Source organism: Sphaerodactylus townsendi, linkage group LG16 (assembly GCF_021028975.2).
Source record: "Sphaerodactylus townsendi isolate TG3544 linkage group LG16, MPM_Stown_v2.3, whole genome shotgun sequence".
NCBI lineage: Eukaryota > Metazoa > Chordata > Lepidosauria > Squamata > Sphaerodactylidae > Sphaerodactylus > Sphaerodactylus townsendi.
Genome location: NC_059440.1, coordinates 15,158,046 through 15,176,296, shown reverse-complemented (window position 1 = coordinate 15,176,296; position 18,251 = coordinate 15,158,046). Strand labels below are relative to the sequence as shown.

The 18,251-nt window shown below is 45.7% G+C and overlaps 1 protein-coding gene across 1 annotated transcript in view; it reads left to right on the top strand.

Annotated features, from left to right (window-relative positions):
• The window catches only part of LOC125445518 (basic proline-rich protein-like), an 82,384-nt gene that overhangs the window by 34,899 nt on the left and 29,234 nt on the right, over positions 1 to 18,251 (top strand). The window contains exons 6-7 of the mRNA XM_048518601.1: positions 1,098 to 1,138; positions 11,155 to 11,299. Coding sequence (XP_048374558.1) covers positions 1,098 to 1,138; positions 11,155 to 11,299 — 186 coding nt within the window. The remainder of the gene's footprint in view (positions 1 to 1,097; positions 1,139 to 11,154; positions 11,300 to 18,251) is intronic.

The window sequence follows — 18,251 nt, the reverse complement described above, 5'->3', positions numbered from 1 at the left end:
AGTTTATCACAGGTCTAGTAGCTGAACCCCGAGCTGGCATCGACATAGCTCAAAGCTTCTGCCAGGGATATCGTGGGCCTTTCAACCTATCAAGCCAGCCTTCTTCTAGCCGCCAGTACCGCTGCCATGAGACAGCCCTCAGACGAAAAGTTCAATTGGGCGGCAAGCCAGACATTCTCGAGGAATTGTAGGCCGTCTCGGGCGGGGCCTACAATTCTGACGGGAGGGAGGGTTCTCCCCAGAGTGGGCTTAAGACCCCTGGGTGGTGCCTTTTCCAAGACCAGGCGCTCCTAATGCCTCGCTGGGAGGCTCAAGGCTGCATCTCTGCAGCCCGGAACCAAGATCTCGCGACCTTCAAACCCTTCCCCCCCGAGCCTTCCCATGAGATCTTCGGCTGCCCCCCCAGTTTCAGTATAGTGATCCCATCCCCACGGAGACCATTGGGCTGGTCTTGCCAGCTTGCTCCCCCCCACGCTCATATACTCTCCTCCTGCTCTGATAACCCTTCTACGCCCAAAGTCACCATATACTCCGCCAGTGTCCCCAGTGAATGGCACGCATTTCAAAATCTCTGTAGAGTCCACAGTCACTGAATTGCAGCAGAAAGGGAATGCTGGACGGAAGAGGTGACTGGCCGCTTTGAGTCTCCTCCTCAGAATGCCCCATAGCCAATCTACAGGACAATGAGGCATGGAAAGGGAAGATGCTCACACAATGACCTTAAGCCAAAAGTCCTTCAGGAAGAGCTAGAAGCCCCCTTGGCCCTCTCTCCAGTTGTGTGTGTAAGGTTCAAACCAGATCCCTTCATAGCCTTCTGAGCCTGTGTGCAAAGCTCCTAAGCTCAAAGCTCCCAGTGGCAGCAAAATCGCCAGCACCTCAGAGAGATAAAAAAATCTCAAATCAGAGTTGCTGTAATCCTCCTCGCTACTTTATATATGTGCTCTGGTATGCCTATGTATGTTCTGTATGTTCTGCCCCCCTTTCAAGAGACCCCTAAAGTTTTCCCCTCAGGGGATTTTTCCATTGCTTCTAAGTTATGTTTTTGTGCTTCACCAAGTTTTTTCTCCTTCTGATTATGTGTGCTAATGCCTTGAAAGGCTTCGGCTTCATTACAGCATCCCAAACGGGACACGCTCGGGTAAGGTGGTTCCCCAGGATACCGATGGGACTTCAAGCTTCCATCTTAGTTTAAACCTTCAAAAACTTTCAAACTCTTTCCTTGAGAACCTTTTCCTTCAATTCATCTGAGCCTACACTGCCACATTATGCATTGGCGCCAAGGTTTACATATGAAGCCAAAATCATTTTCATGTTCCCACATTCTCTGCTGAGCGCTCCACTGGCTAGTCACAGTGCAGTTGGCAATCTTCTAAAGCCACACCTATCTTACACAGCCTCCGCCGTGAAGGTAGTGGGAGTTTTGTGACTCAAATCGGCCAAAGTCCCCTCACACGGAGGAGGAAGGTAAGAGCTGACTTCCAAACCCTTTCCCCCCCCCTGCCTTTCCCTTTCTGCACACACCTCACCTCTTTCTAATGGGTTGACAGCACCCCACTACTCTAGATCTAGGATCTGGATAAAGGGTTTTTGGCAAACCCCTCTCAATTTGTTCCCGTGAACCTCAAACTCAGTCTAGAACTGTTTTTCTTTGGTATCTTCTCTATATCTTTTCCTATAGACGCCTATATTACGATATGACTATACTCAGGAATTGTTCAGGGTTGCTTTTGCAAAAAACCCACACCTTAGACGGGTGATTTGGGATTGTTTTTACAAAACAAACATCCGACCTTGGATAGCTATGACCTCTCCCTTCTCCTAAGCTCGGGCAATTCCCTGCCTTGTATCTCTTAACTTTGAATGTTGTAAGTGACGTTGTCGAGGAATGGGGCCAAGCCGCGCCCTTGAATCCTAAAGCTTGCCCAAAACAAAACCGAAAAGAAAGGAGTAGTTCCCCACATTGACCCAACCAAGGTCTCATCCAGCCGACCCTATCCAACCTACTCTTCTCTATTCTCTATCAAAAATTGCCGCCCCCCCCCCCACTCAGGGCTCGAAAATGCACTGTCATCTATAAGGACTAACTCAGCCAGCAATTTGGGGAAACCCCTAGGTTGCTTGTCTTTACCTCACCGCTACAGGGAGTCCAGCTTCTCATGCCAGACCAGCCTATCGAGGAGATGGGCTGGAGCCTCCCTGGAGGATCCGACACGCCGCCTCTGTCGAGGGCCCCATTGCTCCCCCAGCCTGGGCCGAGATGGAGGGATCTCTCTGGAGCCAGCACACCCCATTCTTCCACAAGGACTGGCAGCTCACTGGGCTAGCCACCCCTGGGGAACGGCAGCCTACTGGGCCAGCTGTGGGCTCAGAGGTTAGATGCGGCGTGTTTGCTGCTCCTCATCTACAATCGCTATTCTCCCCGTCACTGCGCCTTTGGCTGAAGCTTGGAGCTGCAGCCAGGACATTCCTGATAGATTGGAACCCTGGGAACTCTCCTCACAGCTGTTCTCAGCCGCTGAATATTGTTGGAACCGCCATCGCTCACAACCTTGCTCGTGAGAATCACTGAAGACCCGTAATGCTAAAAGACTATCAGTAGCTTTCCACGCTGTCTTAAGAGAAATCCATGGACTCCTAACGCCATCGCTCTCAGCTTTTGGTAGTCAAACAGCAAGAGCCATGCATTGGACAATTATGCAAACCAATGGTTGCCTTCCGCATCCGTACATCATCCCAGTCTATGCATCGCTTAGCCAGCGTTTCATTGTTTGCTTGAATTTATTGCATGCCCCAATTTTTTTGAAGTTGCGTTACTTGTTATTGCTGCATTTCCGCCCTTCGTCTGTCTGCCGACTCTCTGCTACCCCAGGCTCCACCCTGGTAGAGCCCGACGCCGCTCGCCGCCCGCTCAGCCTCTGCCTTTCGATCCCTCCTGCAATCAAACGACGATTAAGCCGTCGCCTACAGCGGAGCCTGTCTCCCTCGCAGAATCCTCCCTTTGTGGGAGCCCCGGACTTGTTTCCTGTAACACCAAGACCATTACCGCTGGCCTGTGCCCTATGAAGCTCATCAATTCACCTCCACCATTGCTCTGGGACGCTTCTGGTTCTCCAGCAGCAGGGAACTTCGGCCAGTTTCGACCTAGACAATCGTGTCAGCCATTGATTACCTATTGGCTATTACATCACCAAGGTTGCCGTGAGAAACGTACATATTATGTGCTGTTTTAATCTTTCTGATAATTCCCACTGATTCATACATGAGTAATGCATTATTGAGCTGCGGTAGCTGTATCTACCTGAAGTATGATGTTTTGCCCCATTGGTGGTCGGGGCCCTCTGGAGCTGGCCACCGGGAGGATGGTTGAGATGCTATTGTACAGCTCTGCATTGGTTTTAATTATTGATGCTCCTCGTTATCGGGATCTTGTTTCAGCTCAATGCGTAGTCTAATATTGCTCTGTAACGTGTAAGTAGCCCCTCGAATTTCCTTACCCGCCGCCGAGTTCTAATGTTGGTTACGCAGCTTGGCTTGGTCAGCTTGACCAGACGGCGGAGAGACAAGCCGCCCCTTTAAATGCGCCCTTTAGTTATTTCGCCAAGCGTCCTCCTTTTCTAAAATGTAAAAAAAGCGAGGAGATGTAGTAATGCACTGCTGACCCAGTAGCACGTGGTAGAATCTGGGACGCCAAATCAGACCTACTGCCTTTGTTGAATGCATCAAGCACCTCCACTCCTCATCCCCTATGAGTCACGGGTCATGAACTGTCTCGTTCGGGGCCGAATGGGCGCAGGGACAATGGTTCGGCCTCAGGTGAGGGACAGTTTCAGACAGCTTACGCCTCCTCAAGATCGTAGCCAAGGTGAGATCATGCATCACATGATGATCTCCAGGTCTCTCGGCCTCCGGGCTCATCTTCCTACCCACACCTCCTTTGCTTTACAAATGAAACCCTAATAAAGGTGCCAGAGACCAGCAGCACAGGGGCAGCGTTGTCAGGATCACGAATTCCGCTCTGTTGCTGACGCTTCCACCAGATGAACAAACTTCCTCCTCGCTATTCTCGCCTATTCTTAGCGGCGATTCCCTCTTGCGGGGATGACTACAATCTTGTGCCTTTCATGCTATTCAACCTCTTTTCTCTTCAAAAGGACAGGTCAGGAAGGCCCGATTACCTGCACCTTGGATGGTTGAGTTGCTTGGAAATCTGCTTCGGCCACATCAAAGGGAAAAAAAGAAATGACAGAGAACAAGATGGCGCACATTTTGGTGCTTCTTTGCCCCAGATTGCTCTCCACATATCTTTTCCCTCACATCCCTTATCCAGCCCTCCCCCCAAAATACACGCAAAGAAACAGCAATTCGACTGATAATATAATCACAGCCCTTGCTATCATTTTCCTCTCAGAAAAATGTTTTTGCATCAATTTAGATGGTTTCAACTAGAGCGACATGATATTTCAAGGGGCTCCCCAACCTTGTTGAGGCAGTCGGCCCTACCGGAATGTTGGGAAAGGGTGATGGAAACCACCACAAAATGGCTACCATGAGAAATGAAACTAAGGTTGCTAGCCATTGGCTGGCACCTGGTGGAAAACTGGTGTCGGAGACTTGGGTGGGATTGCCATACTGACAATCTGAGGTAATTTCTGAGATGAACCCAGAAGTGATATGATGCCATTGAATTATTTCAAGTTCCCATTGTTGGTTGTCTCAGAAACCTTGCAGGCTGGGAGGCCGGATAAGTTTCTTATAAATAAATACATAAAGAGGACTCATGTCTTCTGCAAAGAGTATAGTTGTGTGAGGATGCTGAAGAGTCTCGGCCAGAACTCGCTTGCCCATCTCAAGGCTCTGTTCTGAAGCCAGCAAAAGAAGACCTGCTTGTAGTTTCCTGAGATTTTTTTCCCCTCTTGGTAAAGACATCCGCCATTTCCTCTTTCCTCATAAAATTTCCCTCTGCCCTCAGTAACTGAACATGTCCACACAAGACCAGATCAGATGGCAGGAAGAGGAAACAGAAATGGCAGGGGAAATGGTTTGGGGGAGTAGCTGAAGCAATGAAAAGGAATAACCATTCTTCTCAAGATGTGTCCATTTCAAGCCAGAAGTTTCGGCGAGGTCGCAGACAGTGTTCAGTTAAAGGTGGGGGATGCCAGTTTCCAGGAGGGGCTCCAAAGATTGGGGGGGAAAATGTGATTTCCTCACAATTAGTAGAAAAATTTAAAACCCACTTCCAGCCTTCATTTATGTGCGTTTCGCTGTCTGTGAATTTTTAGCGTTAAAAACTTACATGCTGGGTAAGGGCAGCTATTTTTAAATTAATAAGCTTTCACTCATTTATAATTAACACCTTCGTTAAATGAATAAAGAACCTTCTAAAGTTACTTTGCCGCGCTCACAATCACAGTTGATAAAGAAGCAGCCCCTCCCTAAATACTTGAGAGGGAGAGGGATTTTGAAAATTGTGTGGCGGGACCGTGATTCAGCGGCAGAGTTTCTGTGTCGCTTGAAGAAAGTTCCAGGCGGAATCTTCCCCCATCTCCCTTCCTGTGGAGGCCCAAGTCGCAAACGTTGCCAGATTGGCCAATTGGCACCCTACTGGTCTTGCCCAAATTTAGCTACGGTGATCCAATCAATGGTCAGTTCCTACGCAGGGCTGCCCTTAGGTCTGATCTGGAAGCTCCAGCTAATGCAAAATGCAGTCCTGAGCGGCAGATTTCTCCAGATTCCATACCAACAAAGAACGCGTCCCTGCTCACAAAAAGCCATCGAAACAATCGAGCACATCCTCCTAGATTGCGAACTATATACTTCATCTAGAAGACAATTTATAGACCCATACACTGAGAACTATGCCAACTCACCAGACAAGGTTAAATCCTTCTTTCTGCTTTGTGATCAGTCTCCTCAGAGATCCCTAGACATTGCCAAATTCCTGGCGCTGGCACAGCAGATTCACCACAGATTTTAGTTTATTTATTTATTTATTTATGGTTTTAACTGCTGGAAATGTTCAAACCTACTTATTTTAACTTGATTCTCCTCAACCTCCCTGTTGTATTTTAGACTTATGCCAATAAAAAGGTTGATGATGATGATGATGATGATGCAAAATGCAGCTGCAAGGGGTTTCACAGGGACAGAGTGGAGGGCCTGTGTTCCAGGTGGAGTACCAAATCTGGTTCAAGGTTTAATGTTGACATGTAAAGTTCTGATTCAGTATAAGGTGGTTTCATGAATAAGGTGGTTTCATGAATAACCTGAACACTGCCGCTGCTTGGAATTTTTCTTTTAAAATGCTTCTGGGAAAAAACTCAGAAGTGACTTCATGCCTCTCTAGAAATTGCCAAAAAAAAAATGTTTTTACTGGAAGTGTTTTAAAGAAGTCTAAAGTGTTCTAAAGAAGCCACATCACCCCTCATAGGGTAAGCCAATGCACAAGAGCCTGCTGAATGACTCAGCTATTTTTCCAAGTGACACGCATCCAGTCTACTTCCTTGTTCAGACCATCAGGCATCAAAGTATGCAGCGCATAAATCCAGAAAGTCTCTTTCTTCTTCAGAAGCTGCTATAGCTGCAGAGCTGACATCTCAATGATTGTAATCTAAGCTAAGTCAGCAGGGGGTTGGACTTGATGGCCCTTGGGGTCTCTTCCAACTCTATGATTCTATGATTCTAAGGCCCCTTCTGCGCACGCAAAATAACGCGTTGTCAAACCACTTTCACAACTGTTTGCAAGTGGGTTTTGCCATTCCGCACAGCTTCAAAGAGCACTGAAAACAGTTTGAAAGTGCATTATTCTGCATGTGCGGAATGAGCCTAAGATGGAAGAGATGTCGCACTATTGCTGATGGCCACCTCCCAGAGGCATAGCGCCAATGGGACAGGGTGGGGTGCATCTCCTTGGGAAGAGCGGCGGAGGAGGCGTGGTGGGGGCGTTCCGGGGTAGGGCAGGGGCAGGCAGCACTGTGGCAGGGGCACAGTGCTTCCACTCACTCCGCCTCTGCCGCCTCCATATCTCACACCACCTCCCAGTCTCCTGCTGATTGCCGGGCCTGGTTGGCATAGCTGGGATAGATGTAGATGCACTGCAGAAGAGCCAATGGAGGTGTGGAAGGAAAGAATGGGGCCAGTAGATATAACTCCATTGCTCCCACCGTGTGCTGATTGTGCCTGAATTTTAGCATTCAGCAGCAGTTCCTTCCTTCCTTCCTTCCTTCCTTCCTTCCTTCCTTCCTTCCTTCCTTCCTTCCTTCCTTCCTTCCTTCCTTCCTTCCTTCCTTCCCTTTCCTTCCCCTTCCCTTCCCCTTCCTCCTTTCCCTTCCCTCTTCCTTCTTCCTTCCTTCCTTCCTTCCTTCCTTCCTTCCTTCCTTCCTTCCTTCCTTCCTTCCTTCCTTCCTTCCTTCCTTCCTTCCTTCCTTCCTTCCTTCCTTCCTTCCTTCCTTCCTTCCTTCCAATATTTATCTGTCTGTCTCCTCAGCATCTGAGGACCCATGGTTCTGTTGTCATGCTTTTTAAAAAGTCTGCTGCTTGGCCAGAGAAAGTATTGATCACAGAGGGTTGACCATACTGGGTTGGGAAGTTCAGGGAGATTGGGGGGGGGGAGTCTTGGGACAGCAGGGTTTTAAGAGGGGAGGGACTTCACCTGTCATTTTTCCCAGGGGAAACTTATTTTAGTATTCTGGATATCAGCTGTAATTCTAGGAGATCTCTAGCCCTCCGGGGATAGGGTGGTATACTAAATCTAATAAATAGATAGATAGATAGGCAGGCAGGCAGGCAGGCAGGCAGGCAGACAGACAGACAGGCAGGCAGGCAGGTAGGTAGATGATAGATAGATAGATAGATAGATAGATAGATAGATAGATAGATAGATAGATAGATAGATAGATAGATAGATAGATAGATAGATAGATAGATAGATAGATAGATAGATAGATAGATAGATAGATAGATAGATAGATAGATAGATAGATAGATAGATAGATAGATAGATAGATAGATAGATAGATAGATAGATAGATAGATAGATAGGCAGGCCCCACCTGGAGGTTGACCATCCTATGAATACAGCACTTAATGTTCCTGGAGTAAGACAAGCAGCTCCCAATGGGCGTTTCAGCTTGGCCATTTATGCATGCAGTGCTTACCTTGCTGCTGTGTGCTTCACAGTGGGTTTCCCTTGCAAGCAGAAACTGCCCCCCCCCCCAATGCTCGGAAATTAGAGACGCCTATGTTATATGTACCATGAGTTGAGGTGAGAGACCCCTGACCTAACTCAGGTCACACAGAGTGTTTCGTTGAGTGCCTTTGGTTTAAGAGACAAGTGCACATTGGGGTATTAATACCACTTTCATAGCACTCAAGGGAAAAACACACACCCTCACAACTGCCTGTTTCTGGTCACTTGGCTTCTTTTATCTCCTCTCTTTATCAGCACCTCCTTAAAAACTAAAAAGAAATGAACTGCTGGAGATATGAAAATACCCATTAGAATCCTCCATCCAGGCAAGCAATGGCCTTTTAGCTGAGATGCTGGACTCAAATTAAGGGATTGCACCCCACCCCCTACCCCTCCAGTGTAAAGTTGGGTCGCTGGTATGATCTTTTCATTTTTGCGTCAACCCGCACCTCGTAGATTTAGCCTTCCTTGGTCGCCGGCTGTTATCATGCCCCCCCCCCCCCCCCAGCTGGCTGATTTATTAACTGTGGAGCTGTCGAATTAGGAAAAGCTGAGGGCTAAAGAATTTTAATTGTTGGAGAAATTCATTTCACATTTTAACCCTTTTCCCCTTGGCTGCTTCACCAAAGTCCCCTTGGAAAGTCAGGGCAGGACAGCGATGCAAACTAGAAGGAGAGGAGGAGGAGGAGGACTTTGGATTTATATTGCATCTTTCTTTCCTATAAGGAGACACAAGGTGGCTTACAAGCTCTTTTCCCTTCCTCTCCCCACAACAGACACCTTGTGAGGTAGGTGGGGCTGAGAGAGTTCCGAAGGACTGTGACTAGTCCAAAGTCACCTAGCAAATACTTAGGAGTGCGGAAACACATCTGGTTCACCAGATAAGCCTCTGCTGCTCAGGTGGAGGAGTGGGGAATCAAACCCAGTTATCCAGATAAGAATCCACCTGCTCTTAACCATTATTGGCTCTCTTGGTGCAGTAAGCACAGGCAGGTGGAAAATGATGCGGAATTCTTGCCAACATTCTCGCTCTCCACATTTGTTCCTTGCATATTTTGCCTTTAAAACAAAAGCTCAAGGCCATGTTGCTTCTCCATAAGTCGTGAAAAATCCAGAGGAGCTTTGAAATGTCACTTTCCTTTGAAGAAGATCACTCAGGGGATTTGTGGCACAAAATGTACACGTTTAGGAGGTTCAGTAGCAATATACAGGCCCATTAGTCCTAAATCATCCTTAAACCAGTCATCTTGCATAGCCTTCTGGCAGATTTGGATGGCAAAGTCTATGGTATACCATGGAGTCTGGGGGAAATGGAAGTCCTAGAGTGACATCATATCTCCACTGAGTTCCTTTTTCTTCCCAAACTCCTCAGCCACTGACTAAAAATCTCCAGGAATTTTCCACATGAGAGTGTGCAATCCTAGCTGGGACCAATGGCCCATTTGACTCATCTTGGAAATGTCCCCTTACAGGACTGTTCTATTTGGTCATGTGTCAATTGGGTATTTATTTTATTATTTATTTAAACACGTGTATCCTACCTGTGTACAAACTTGTACCTGATGCCCCATGTACCATCTATGTACCACCTTAGCGATTGGTCAGTCCCCTCCTGGGAGACTGAGAGTGCCGGACGCCACTATAGTATTGGTTTATAGGTTATGTTGCTGCTACTGTTTTAAAAGGGTTTTTAACTGTGATTACTGTATTTTAACCTGTATGGTTGGATTTGATGTATTTTACCTGTTTGTTGTTATTGTACCCTGCCCGGATTGGGTGGTATACCAAATCCAATAATAATAATAATAATAATAATAATAATAATAATAATAATAATAATAATAATAATAATAATAATAATAATAATAATAACAACAACAATAATACCTGTCACAGTACACAATGATGTGCAATTAAAAATTGACTCCATTATCAAATACTTTCACAAAGGATTCTGTGGTTCCAGTTTCCTTTATCGTTCTGAAATACTGTCCGCATAAATAGAATTCCATGCGCACAGAGAAGTAGGAATCATCTAGCAAAAAAAACAAGCAAAGTTACAAAGGGCCGATTCCTACATCTGATGATCTGACACATGCAACAAAACACAGGGAAGGAAGGGAAAACATTCCAGCTGCTAAATAAATCTGGCACTTCAAGGCCATTTTATATTGTAGATAGGGCTCCACTCTGTTGGACAGCACACAACTTTTCTGTGTAAAAGAGAGGCCCATGGATCTGGCTGTGTGTTTCCTCCTCCAGGAGGTGAGAAGGTTTCTTTGTGGGCCAAAGTGTTACAAAAATCACTGGCAGAGGGGTTGGGAGAAGAAGGTCATCCATGAAGAGACAGAGAGAGAGTTCAACAATTAAATACCGATACCATCCATCTGTAGAAGGATAGAAGTAACATTGAGAGAGAGAGAGAGAGAGAGAGAGAGAGAGAGAGAGATCTGTTCTGACACAGCATGTAGTAATTAAATTTGATAGCAATTTTCCACATCATCTGCGGTCACTGATTTTCAAAAAGTGAATTTTGTTCGGTTCGGCAACCGCTCCTATACCTGACATTACTGGGGAAATTTAAAAGCTAGATTTACACAAAAGACTAAGGCCCTTGCTGCACACAACTGTTAAGAGGCTTCCAGGCAGGAAATGAAACATTTCTTCCATGGAATTTTAAATGCTGTTTTTCTCACTTTGGCTTTGGGAAATGTTTCGTTTCCAGCCTGAAAACTTTTTTTTCCGGAGACCCTTTTTATAACGATTCTTTTATCTGAAACGTTTTCAAGCCGTCTTCTCTCGGTGTGTGATTATTTTTAAAATGGTCTATCTCTCCCACATTTGTTTTCCATACCTCTGTGCCCTGGCTCAACTTTTCCCTCAGGCCATTTTTTCCTGATCTTTAGCCCCCCACCCCTCCATTTTCCAGCATTTTTTACTGTTCTCTTACTCACCGTTGCATTTCTTAGGGCCCGCTTCAAGACGTGTGAAAGCGGAATATATGGCGCCTGGGACGGCAAAAACGCCACCACAGGCTGCCAGTTATTCATTACAGCGCTGCTGCTTTGCAGCCGCAGTCACAAGCCGCCCTTGCGCGCCGGCCTCGGGCCACTCGTGAGCATTGAAATGTTTTTCCAGGCTTGGCGCGCTTCGGGGAAGCGCACTTTTCTGGAAACGCCGGCTGGAAGCCGCTGCCGTGCGAACGGCCCCCACTCCCTCCCTGCACTTACCTTGTCCCCGGGCCTCCGGCGCGTCGCCGAGGCCTGGGGACACGCCCCCTGCCCTGCGACGCTGGAGCAGGCACGCAGGGCCGGGGGGGCGTGTCCTCAGGCCTCGGCGATGCACCAGAGGCTCGGGGACATGCCGGGTCAGTCGGGCGACGGTACTCTGCAGTGCCGTCGTCCCGGCCGGGCGACGGTGCCGTCATCCCTGCGGTGCCGTCGTACCGTTCATGCAAACGGTCCCAGCGTCGTCGGGTCGGCGTCGAGTACGCCGACCCAGCTGCTTCCGCATTTGTGCGGAAACGGCCTTACAATGTCTTACCCTTACATTTTCTCTTACATTTTCTCTTAAATGTACTCACAAGTGAACCCGTGATTACATGAAGCAATGCTTTTCTTCCTGCAGATTTACTCATGAGTAAACCCGCAATTACAACAGAGAATCAAAGACACTATGAAACATCATTTCTACAAAAAAATATGTTTGGGATAAATTCAATACTAGTCTGCCATAGCAAAACTTGATCGTGTTAACGATCATTATTAGCATTTGTAATTTTCTGTAATAGTGTTAAGTGTTTCTTATGTTGCTTAAATTAATTTCTTAAATTAAATTAATTAAATTAAATTAATTTCTCATATTTCTTGAATTAATCCTTAGAGTAGTAAACATTGCTAAGAAGAAGAAGAAGAAGAGTTTGGATTTATATCCCCCCTTTCTCTCCTGTAGGAGACTCAATCTCCTTGCCCTCCCCCTCTCACAACAAACACCCTGTGAGGTTGGTGGGGCTGAGAGAGCTCCGAGAAGCTGTGACTAGCCCAAGGTCACCCAGCTGGCATGTGTGGGAGTGTACAGGCTAATCTGAATTCCCCAGATAAGCCTCCACAGCTCAGGCGGCAGAGCGGAGAATCAAACCCGGTTCCTCCAGATTAGATCCACGAGCTCTTAACCTCCTATGCCACTGCTGCTCCTAAGACGTCAGAATAGTTTTCTATAAGAATAGTCATACTGTATCTGTCTTTTTTCTCATTATAATGTTGTTATGTTAGACGGATGGTGTAGTCAACTATATAGAAGGACGATAATGAATGTTATTGAGTAATCCTGTTTAGGGAATAACTATGTAAACATTTTTTTGTGATTATTATGTTATCTGTATGTACATTTTAATTTGTTTGAAATTAATGTGTTTTAATTTTTTTAAAGCATCATTTCTACAAATAACCCCCCCAAAAGAGAAAAAAAAATCCTCATGGTGGCCACAAAACATTTGAAGGAGGTGAAAGCAAACAAGCATTGTGGTAAACATGGGAGGGGATCCAAAATGTTCTACAAACGTTTTAGGTGATTTGTGGATTTACAGGGCAACCCTAAGAACACTTTCATGAGAATTATCCCCGTGGAATACTCCTGGGTATGATATTGAGTCTACTTGTTTAGCATTGCTCTTTGTGGCACTCTTGACAAATTTCCTCAGGTGGTGCAAAAATTAAATTACTACTCAGAAATTCAAGCACATTCTCGAAATGGGGTTGCCATTTTTCAGCAAGAGATCTCCCACCTCCAGCGGGCCACTTAGCTGGGCAGCAGGAGAAAAGAAGAATGGTGGGATAGTGGGGAGGGAGCATCTTCCAGCATCCTGAAGCAGTGATGTCACTTCCCGTGCAACTGGAAGTGATGTGTGTATCGCCAGCAACACTACAGTGTTCACTTAAAACTCTATAGCCAAACCATAGAGTTAGTGTGGATTGCTAGTCCACATTAATATGTAGCTGAGTGGGCGCAAAGATGCCTTAAGTCTCTACCTAATGTCTAGCTTCAGCACAAGCAAGCAAAGTCAATTTCCCATATGATTTATGAGGTGAAGGTTACTTCATCTCAACACACTAATCTCCCTGCCAGTTTTACACTTTAGCTGCAGGGGGCCTATTAAATATTTTTTTAAAAACAGCTTTCCTCTTACAGCTCTTTCCTTAAACAGAGGTTTCCTTCATTCGTCTGACCCAGAGACCCTCTTCTAGGCTGGAGTTTCCCCAAGGAATGTTTTTGGGTTTCTTACTAAACTCTTGATAGATAGATAGATAGATAGATAGATAGATAGATAGATAGATAGATAGATAGATAGATAGATAGATAGATAGATAGATAGATAGATAGATAGATAGATAGATAGATAGATAGATAGATAGATAGATAGATAGATAGATAGATAGATAGATAGATAGATAGATAGATAGATAGATAGATAGATGGATAGATGGATAGATGGGTGGGTGGGTGGGTGGGTGGGTGGATGGATAGATAGATAGATAGATGGATAGATGGATAGATGGATGTTTATTATCGTCACAGACCAGCTGTATAAAATATACAGTGGTGACCACTAAACTCTTAGATGTTTATGCGTAATGTAGCTGTAGTGTAATGTCTTCAATGAGGTGGTTCAGGGTCCTTGGATTAACTGAGGCACTCTTTAATAGCTTTAACAAGTAGTTTAATAGCTACTTGTTTCTTTAGTTCACTTCTTTACCTTTCCTCTTCCAGCCCCCTATTTCTCTTTCCTTTCACCTCTTGCTTTCACCAGGTGTGCCTACCTGCTGCTGAACAGAGACAGATGATTTAATGGTTAGTAGGTCAGACTAGAATCTGGGAGACTGTGGTTCAAACTGCCATTCTGCCATGAAAGTTTACTGGGGGACCTTGATCCAGTCACATGTTCTTAGCCTAACCTACCTTGTAGGGTTGTTGTGAAGATAAAATGGATGGGATGAGAATGATGGAAGCTGCTCTGGATCCCCACTGGGGAGAAAGACAGAGTCGTAAGTAAGTAAGTAAGTAAGTAAGTAAGTAAGGAAGTAAGTAAGGAAGGAAGGAAGGAAGGAAGGAAGGAAGGAAGGAAGGAAGGAAGGAAGGAAGGAAGGAAGGAAGGAAGGAAGGAAGGAAGGAGGAACGAACGAACGAACGAACGAACGAACGAACGAACTCACTACGCCTTCATGGCTCTTTTTCTTTCTGAGCTAGGTTTTTGTTCCTAAGTTAAAAATCTAAGAATCTCAAAAGGAGACTTCAGCCTCAAACTTCTCAATTAGAATTTGTTAAGAACTGTGGCTGCAGTATCCAAGGTATTTTTCAGCCATCACAGGAATTAAGCAGTGTAGCAAAATTAAGGATTTTACATTATCACCCATTACAGCTGTTGTGATCAGTTACCGTATCTTGATTAGTTTACTTTTTAACCAGTGTGGGGATGATCAAATTGAGACTTTGGAACACATTCTTTCGTTCTGCTGCTTTTAAAGGTTTTGGGGAAGAAATTTTTAGGGAAATTTATATTTTATAAATCATATGTTTCCTTGCAGAGACTGAATCAGATGTGGCTAATTGATAACGATCAAAGGATTGCATTGTTAGTTGCAAAATGTTTGTCGGAAGTAATTTAACATAAAGGGGGGTGATTGGGTTGTAATGCGGGCATTTTCATTGTGCTGATTGATTTTATTGATGCATTTCTTAACTTTGTTAGCCGCTGTGAGCCTGGCCATTAGGTCGGGAAGAGCAGGATATAAAATCCAATAAAATAAATAAAAAATAAATCATTGTGAAGCTGTTGTGACCAGTTGCCCATTAAAGCAATATCGTTTAAGGTAAGTAAGTATGTCAAACCCCAGACTTGCATTTCTTTGACGGCTCAAGGAGAAAAGTTTCCACACAAACAGATGCTAGATATTTACTTCCAAGCAAATTTCACCCTATGATCCTATAAAGTGTGACACTCCTTTGCCTTGACAGAACTCTGTATTTTTAAAAGTCAAAATTCAAGCACATTCTCGATAGAAAAATATGCGCAATTTTTCCTTTTAAAATGGGCAATTTTAACATTCTGTGATTGAGCTTTCAAAGTGCCGCCACAATTGCTGATTTCCCCCTAGAACATGTGACAAATGCCTTTTGCTTTCCCGCACAAAAGAAAATGCAAGCGCGCTCCGCGTAAATGGCATATTTTGTGTTGCAAAATTATACACACAGATTGGTAAATGAATGAATGAGGAATACAATCATTCATCTTTTGCCTGGTTTCTCAAGTTGCTGTGTAGGTTTCATTGTAAGGGGCAGACTTGTTATTCCTGTGCTATTTTGTTTTTGTTTCTTAGCCTGAAGTAGTAATCCAGACCATGTATCTTGTGTGCCAGGGTACTTCAGGGAATACACAAATTAACTAGTGAAAGGTTCTGGTGAGTACACGCCCACCCGCAGAGGAAGCTGCTTCCCTGCATGAGTACCTGCTCATTCTAGTCAGCAGTTATATCTGTTGTGGGTCTGCACATTATGTGAATTAATCACTTCCAGTTTGGAGACCTAGGAAGACTACCTGCGTTTAGAGGAGTTTGCCTGTTGCATCTTTGCATGAGGTATTTCTCTGGCATTAGGTAAACATTTTTATCCTGCCTTTCTTTTAAGGAACTTAGGCTCATTCCGCACATGCAGAATAATGCACTTTCAAACTGCTTTCAGTGCTCTTTGAAGCTGTGCGGAATGGCAAAATCCACTTGCAAACAGTTGTGAAAGTGGTTTTAAAACGCATTATTTTGCGTGTGCGGAATTAGAGTAGCATTAAAGATTCTCTCCTTAATGTTACCCTCAGAGAAAGTCTGTAAGATAGGTGAGGTGATCCAGTCACCTTTACGGTTGGATTTGAACCTGGGTCTCTCCAATGATAGTCCAGCACCTTTAACATTTGAAGCGTCTGGCCTTTCTTCCTTCCAATTAGCTTCCTTCACAGTCGACAGTTTTGTCACATGAGATACGATTGAGTGGAAGTAACAACCACAGCCTAATTATTCACCATCAGGAGGCTTCCTGTTATATCTCTCGCTGAGTTGCTCTTCTGAGCCTGTTGAATTCTACTGAGTCTCTACACTCAGTGTGATCAAACCTTCCCAATAAGGAGGCACGCACAGAACTGAGTTGAACATAAGCACAGCAAGAGCGCATCTCAAAATTTGTAACAAAATTTGATCACTGCAAAGTGAGATGTGCACCCAGTTTTGAACCTACAAATGCAAGCATGCCTCAAGGGTAGGAAGATGGGGAAATGTGGGTTTACAGTCCTCTGCACCAGCACATAAGCCCAGTTGTACAGGTCAAGGGTGCTTTTGAATGTCCCGGACATGGTCTGTTTCAAGATACTGGCCACCCACGGCAAAAGAGACCAAAACAAACAGCAGTTAGCTTCGGGGATCCAGAAGAATGCTCTATTTCCTTGAACAGTCCACTTATTTTCTCAGCAGCCAACTTATTTTCTCAGCTGTGTGGTGGGGGACGTGAAGGTCCTATTTGCAGTTATAATTCTCTCTTCAAACTCTGGCATCTGTTGCCGGGCTCTCAACACCTGAGTACATTGAGGATTATGCTGTAAAAGCCAGAATAGCCCTCTGGCAGTCTGAACAGAGAAGCGCGTACAGAGTTTCTTGCACAGACGAGAAGTACCTTCCATTATCACATGTCAAGCCAGCATGGCAGAGGCATAGCTGGGGAAAATGGAGCCTGGGGTGGACTCTGAGTTTCCTGCCCCCATGGGCCCCCACGCTGCCCCCGCATTCTGCCCTTCCTTGGCCCCCCCTCCCATCCACTGGTAGCTATGCCACTGCAGCATGGTATAGTGCAGTGGTGGCGAACCTTTGGCACTCCAGATGTTATGGACTACAATTCCCATCAGCTCCTGCCAGCATGGCCACCAGAACCTTTCACTAGTTAATGGGAATTGCAGTTCATAACATCTGGAGTGCCAAAGGTTCGCCACCACGGGTATAGTGGTTAGTGTTTCAGACAAGAGTCTGAAGACATGGGTTCAAATTCCCACTCTGCCATGAATTCTTGCCGAATGGTCCTGGGCCAATCAATCTCTCTCTCAGCCTAACCTACCTCACAAGGTCACTGTAGTGAAGGTAACCCAAAAAGGGAAATGGTGTTGTAAGCCACTTTTGATCCCCATCAGTGAAAAAAGGGGGGTATAAATATCTTTATAGATACCAAAGGGGCAATGGAAATATGGACTTTCATTTCGCTCCTCACATGTTTCCTACAAGGAGCATGGCACATAGATGAGGTGATACCATCCCCGTTTCACAGGTCAGAAAATCCCTTGCACTGTGCAAAGCAAAGGTATCCTGCCGCATAAAATACATTCCACAATCATGCGATTGTGGGCCTTTCATCTTGGACATTTCAGGCAGAAGGGCTTTGGGGTAAGTGAAGCTCTTCTTCTAATGCTTCCGAAGATAATGAGAGTTGCTAAGCTCAGTTTCGAGCTCTGAAGAAATACTGTGGTAGCATCTCTGGCAGTTTTCCTGCCAATGTCATGCTGGCGACACTGCTTTTTTTAAACACCCCCCCCCCCGGTGCAGTGGCAGACAATGGGAGCATGAGGGTTGGGTATCCCCCTACCTGGGGCTTGGCACTCCTAGCGGAGACCTCTGCCCTCAACTGTACAATCCTGAGCTCCATCCCCACATCCCCAGGAATATTCCAACTTGGTGATCTTAGCAAACACCTTCTCACTAAGGTAAGGTGACCAGCAGTCCCGCTTTTGGCGGGACACTCACGCTTTTCCGCAATGTGTCCCGCGTCCCGCGGGGTTTTTAAATTGTCCCGATTAGGCAATGCGCTCCTGCGGCCGCGTGCGCCTCCTGCGCTGCCACACTGCTTTCTGGGGCGCTTCCCTGTTTCCTGACCGGGGAGCGCCACAAAAGGCAGTGTGTTCCTGCGGTGCGCGCGCCCTGCGTTACAGGAGTAAAAATCTGGTCACCTTACCCTAAGGCCCCTTCCGCACTTTCAATCCATGTTC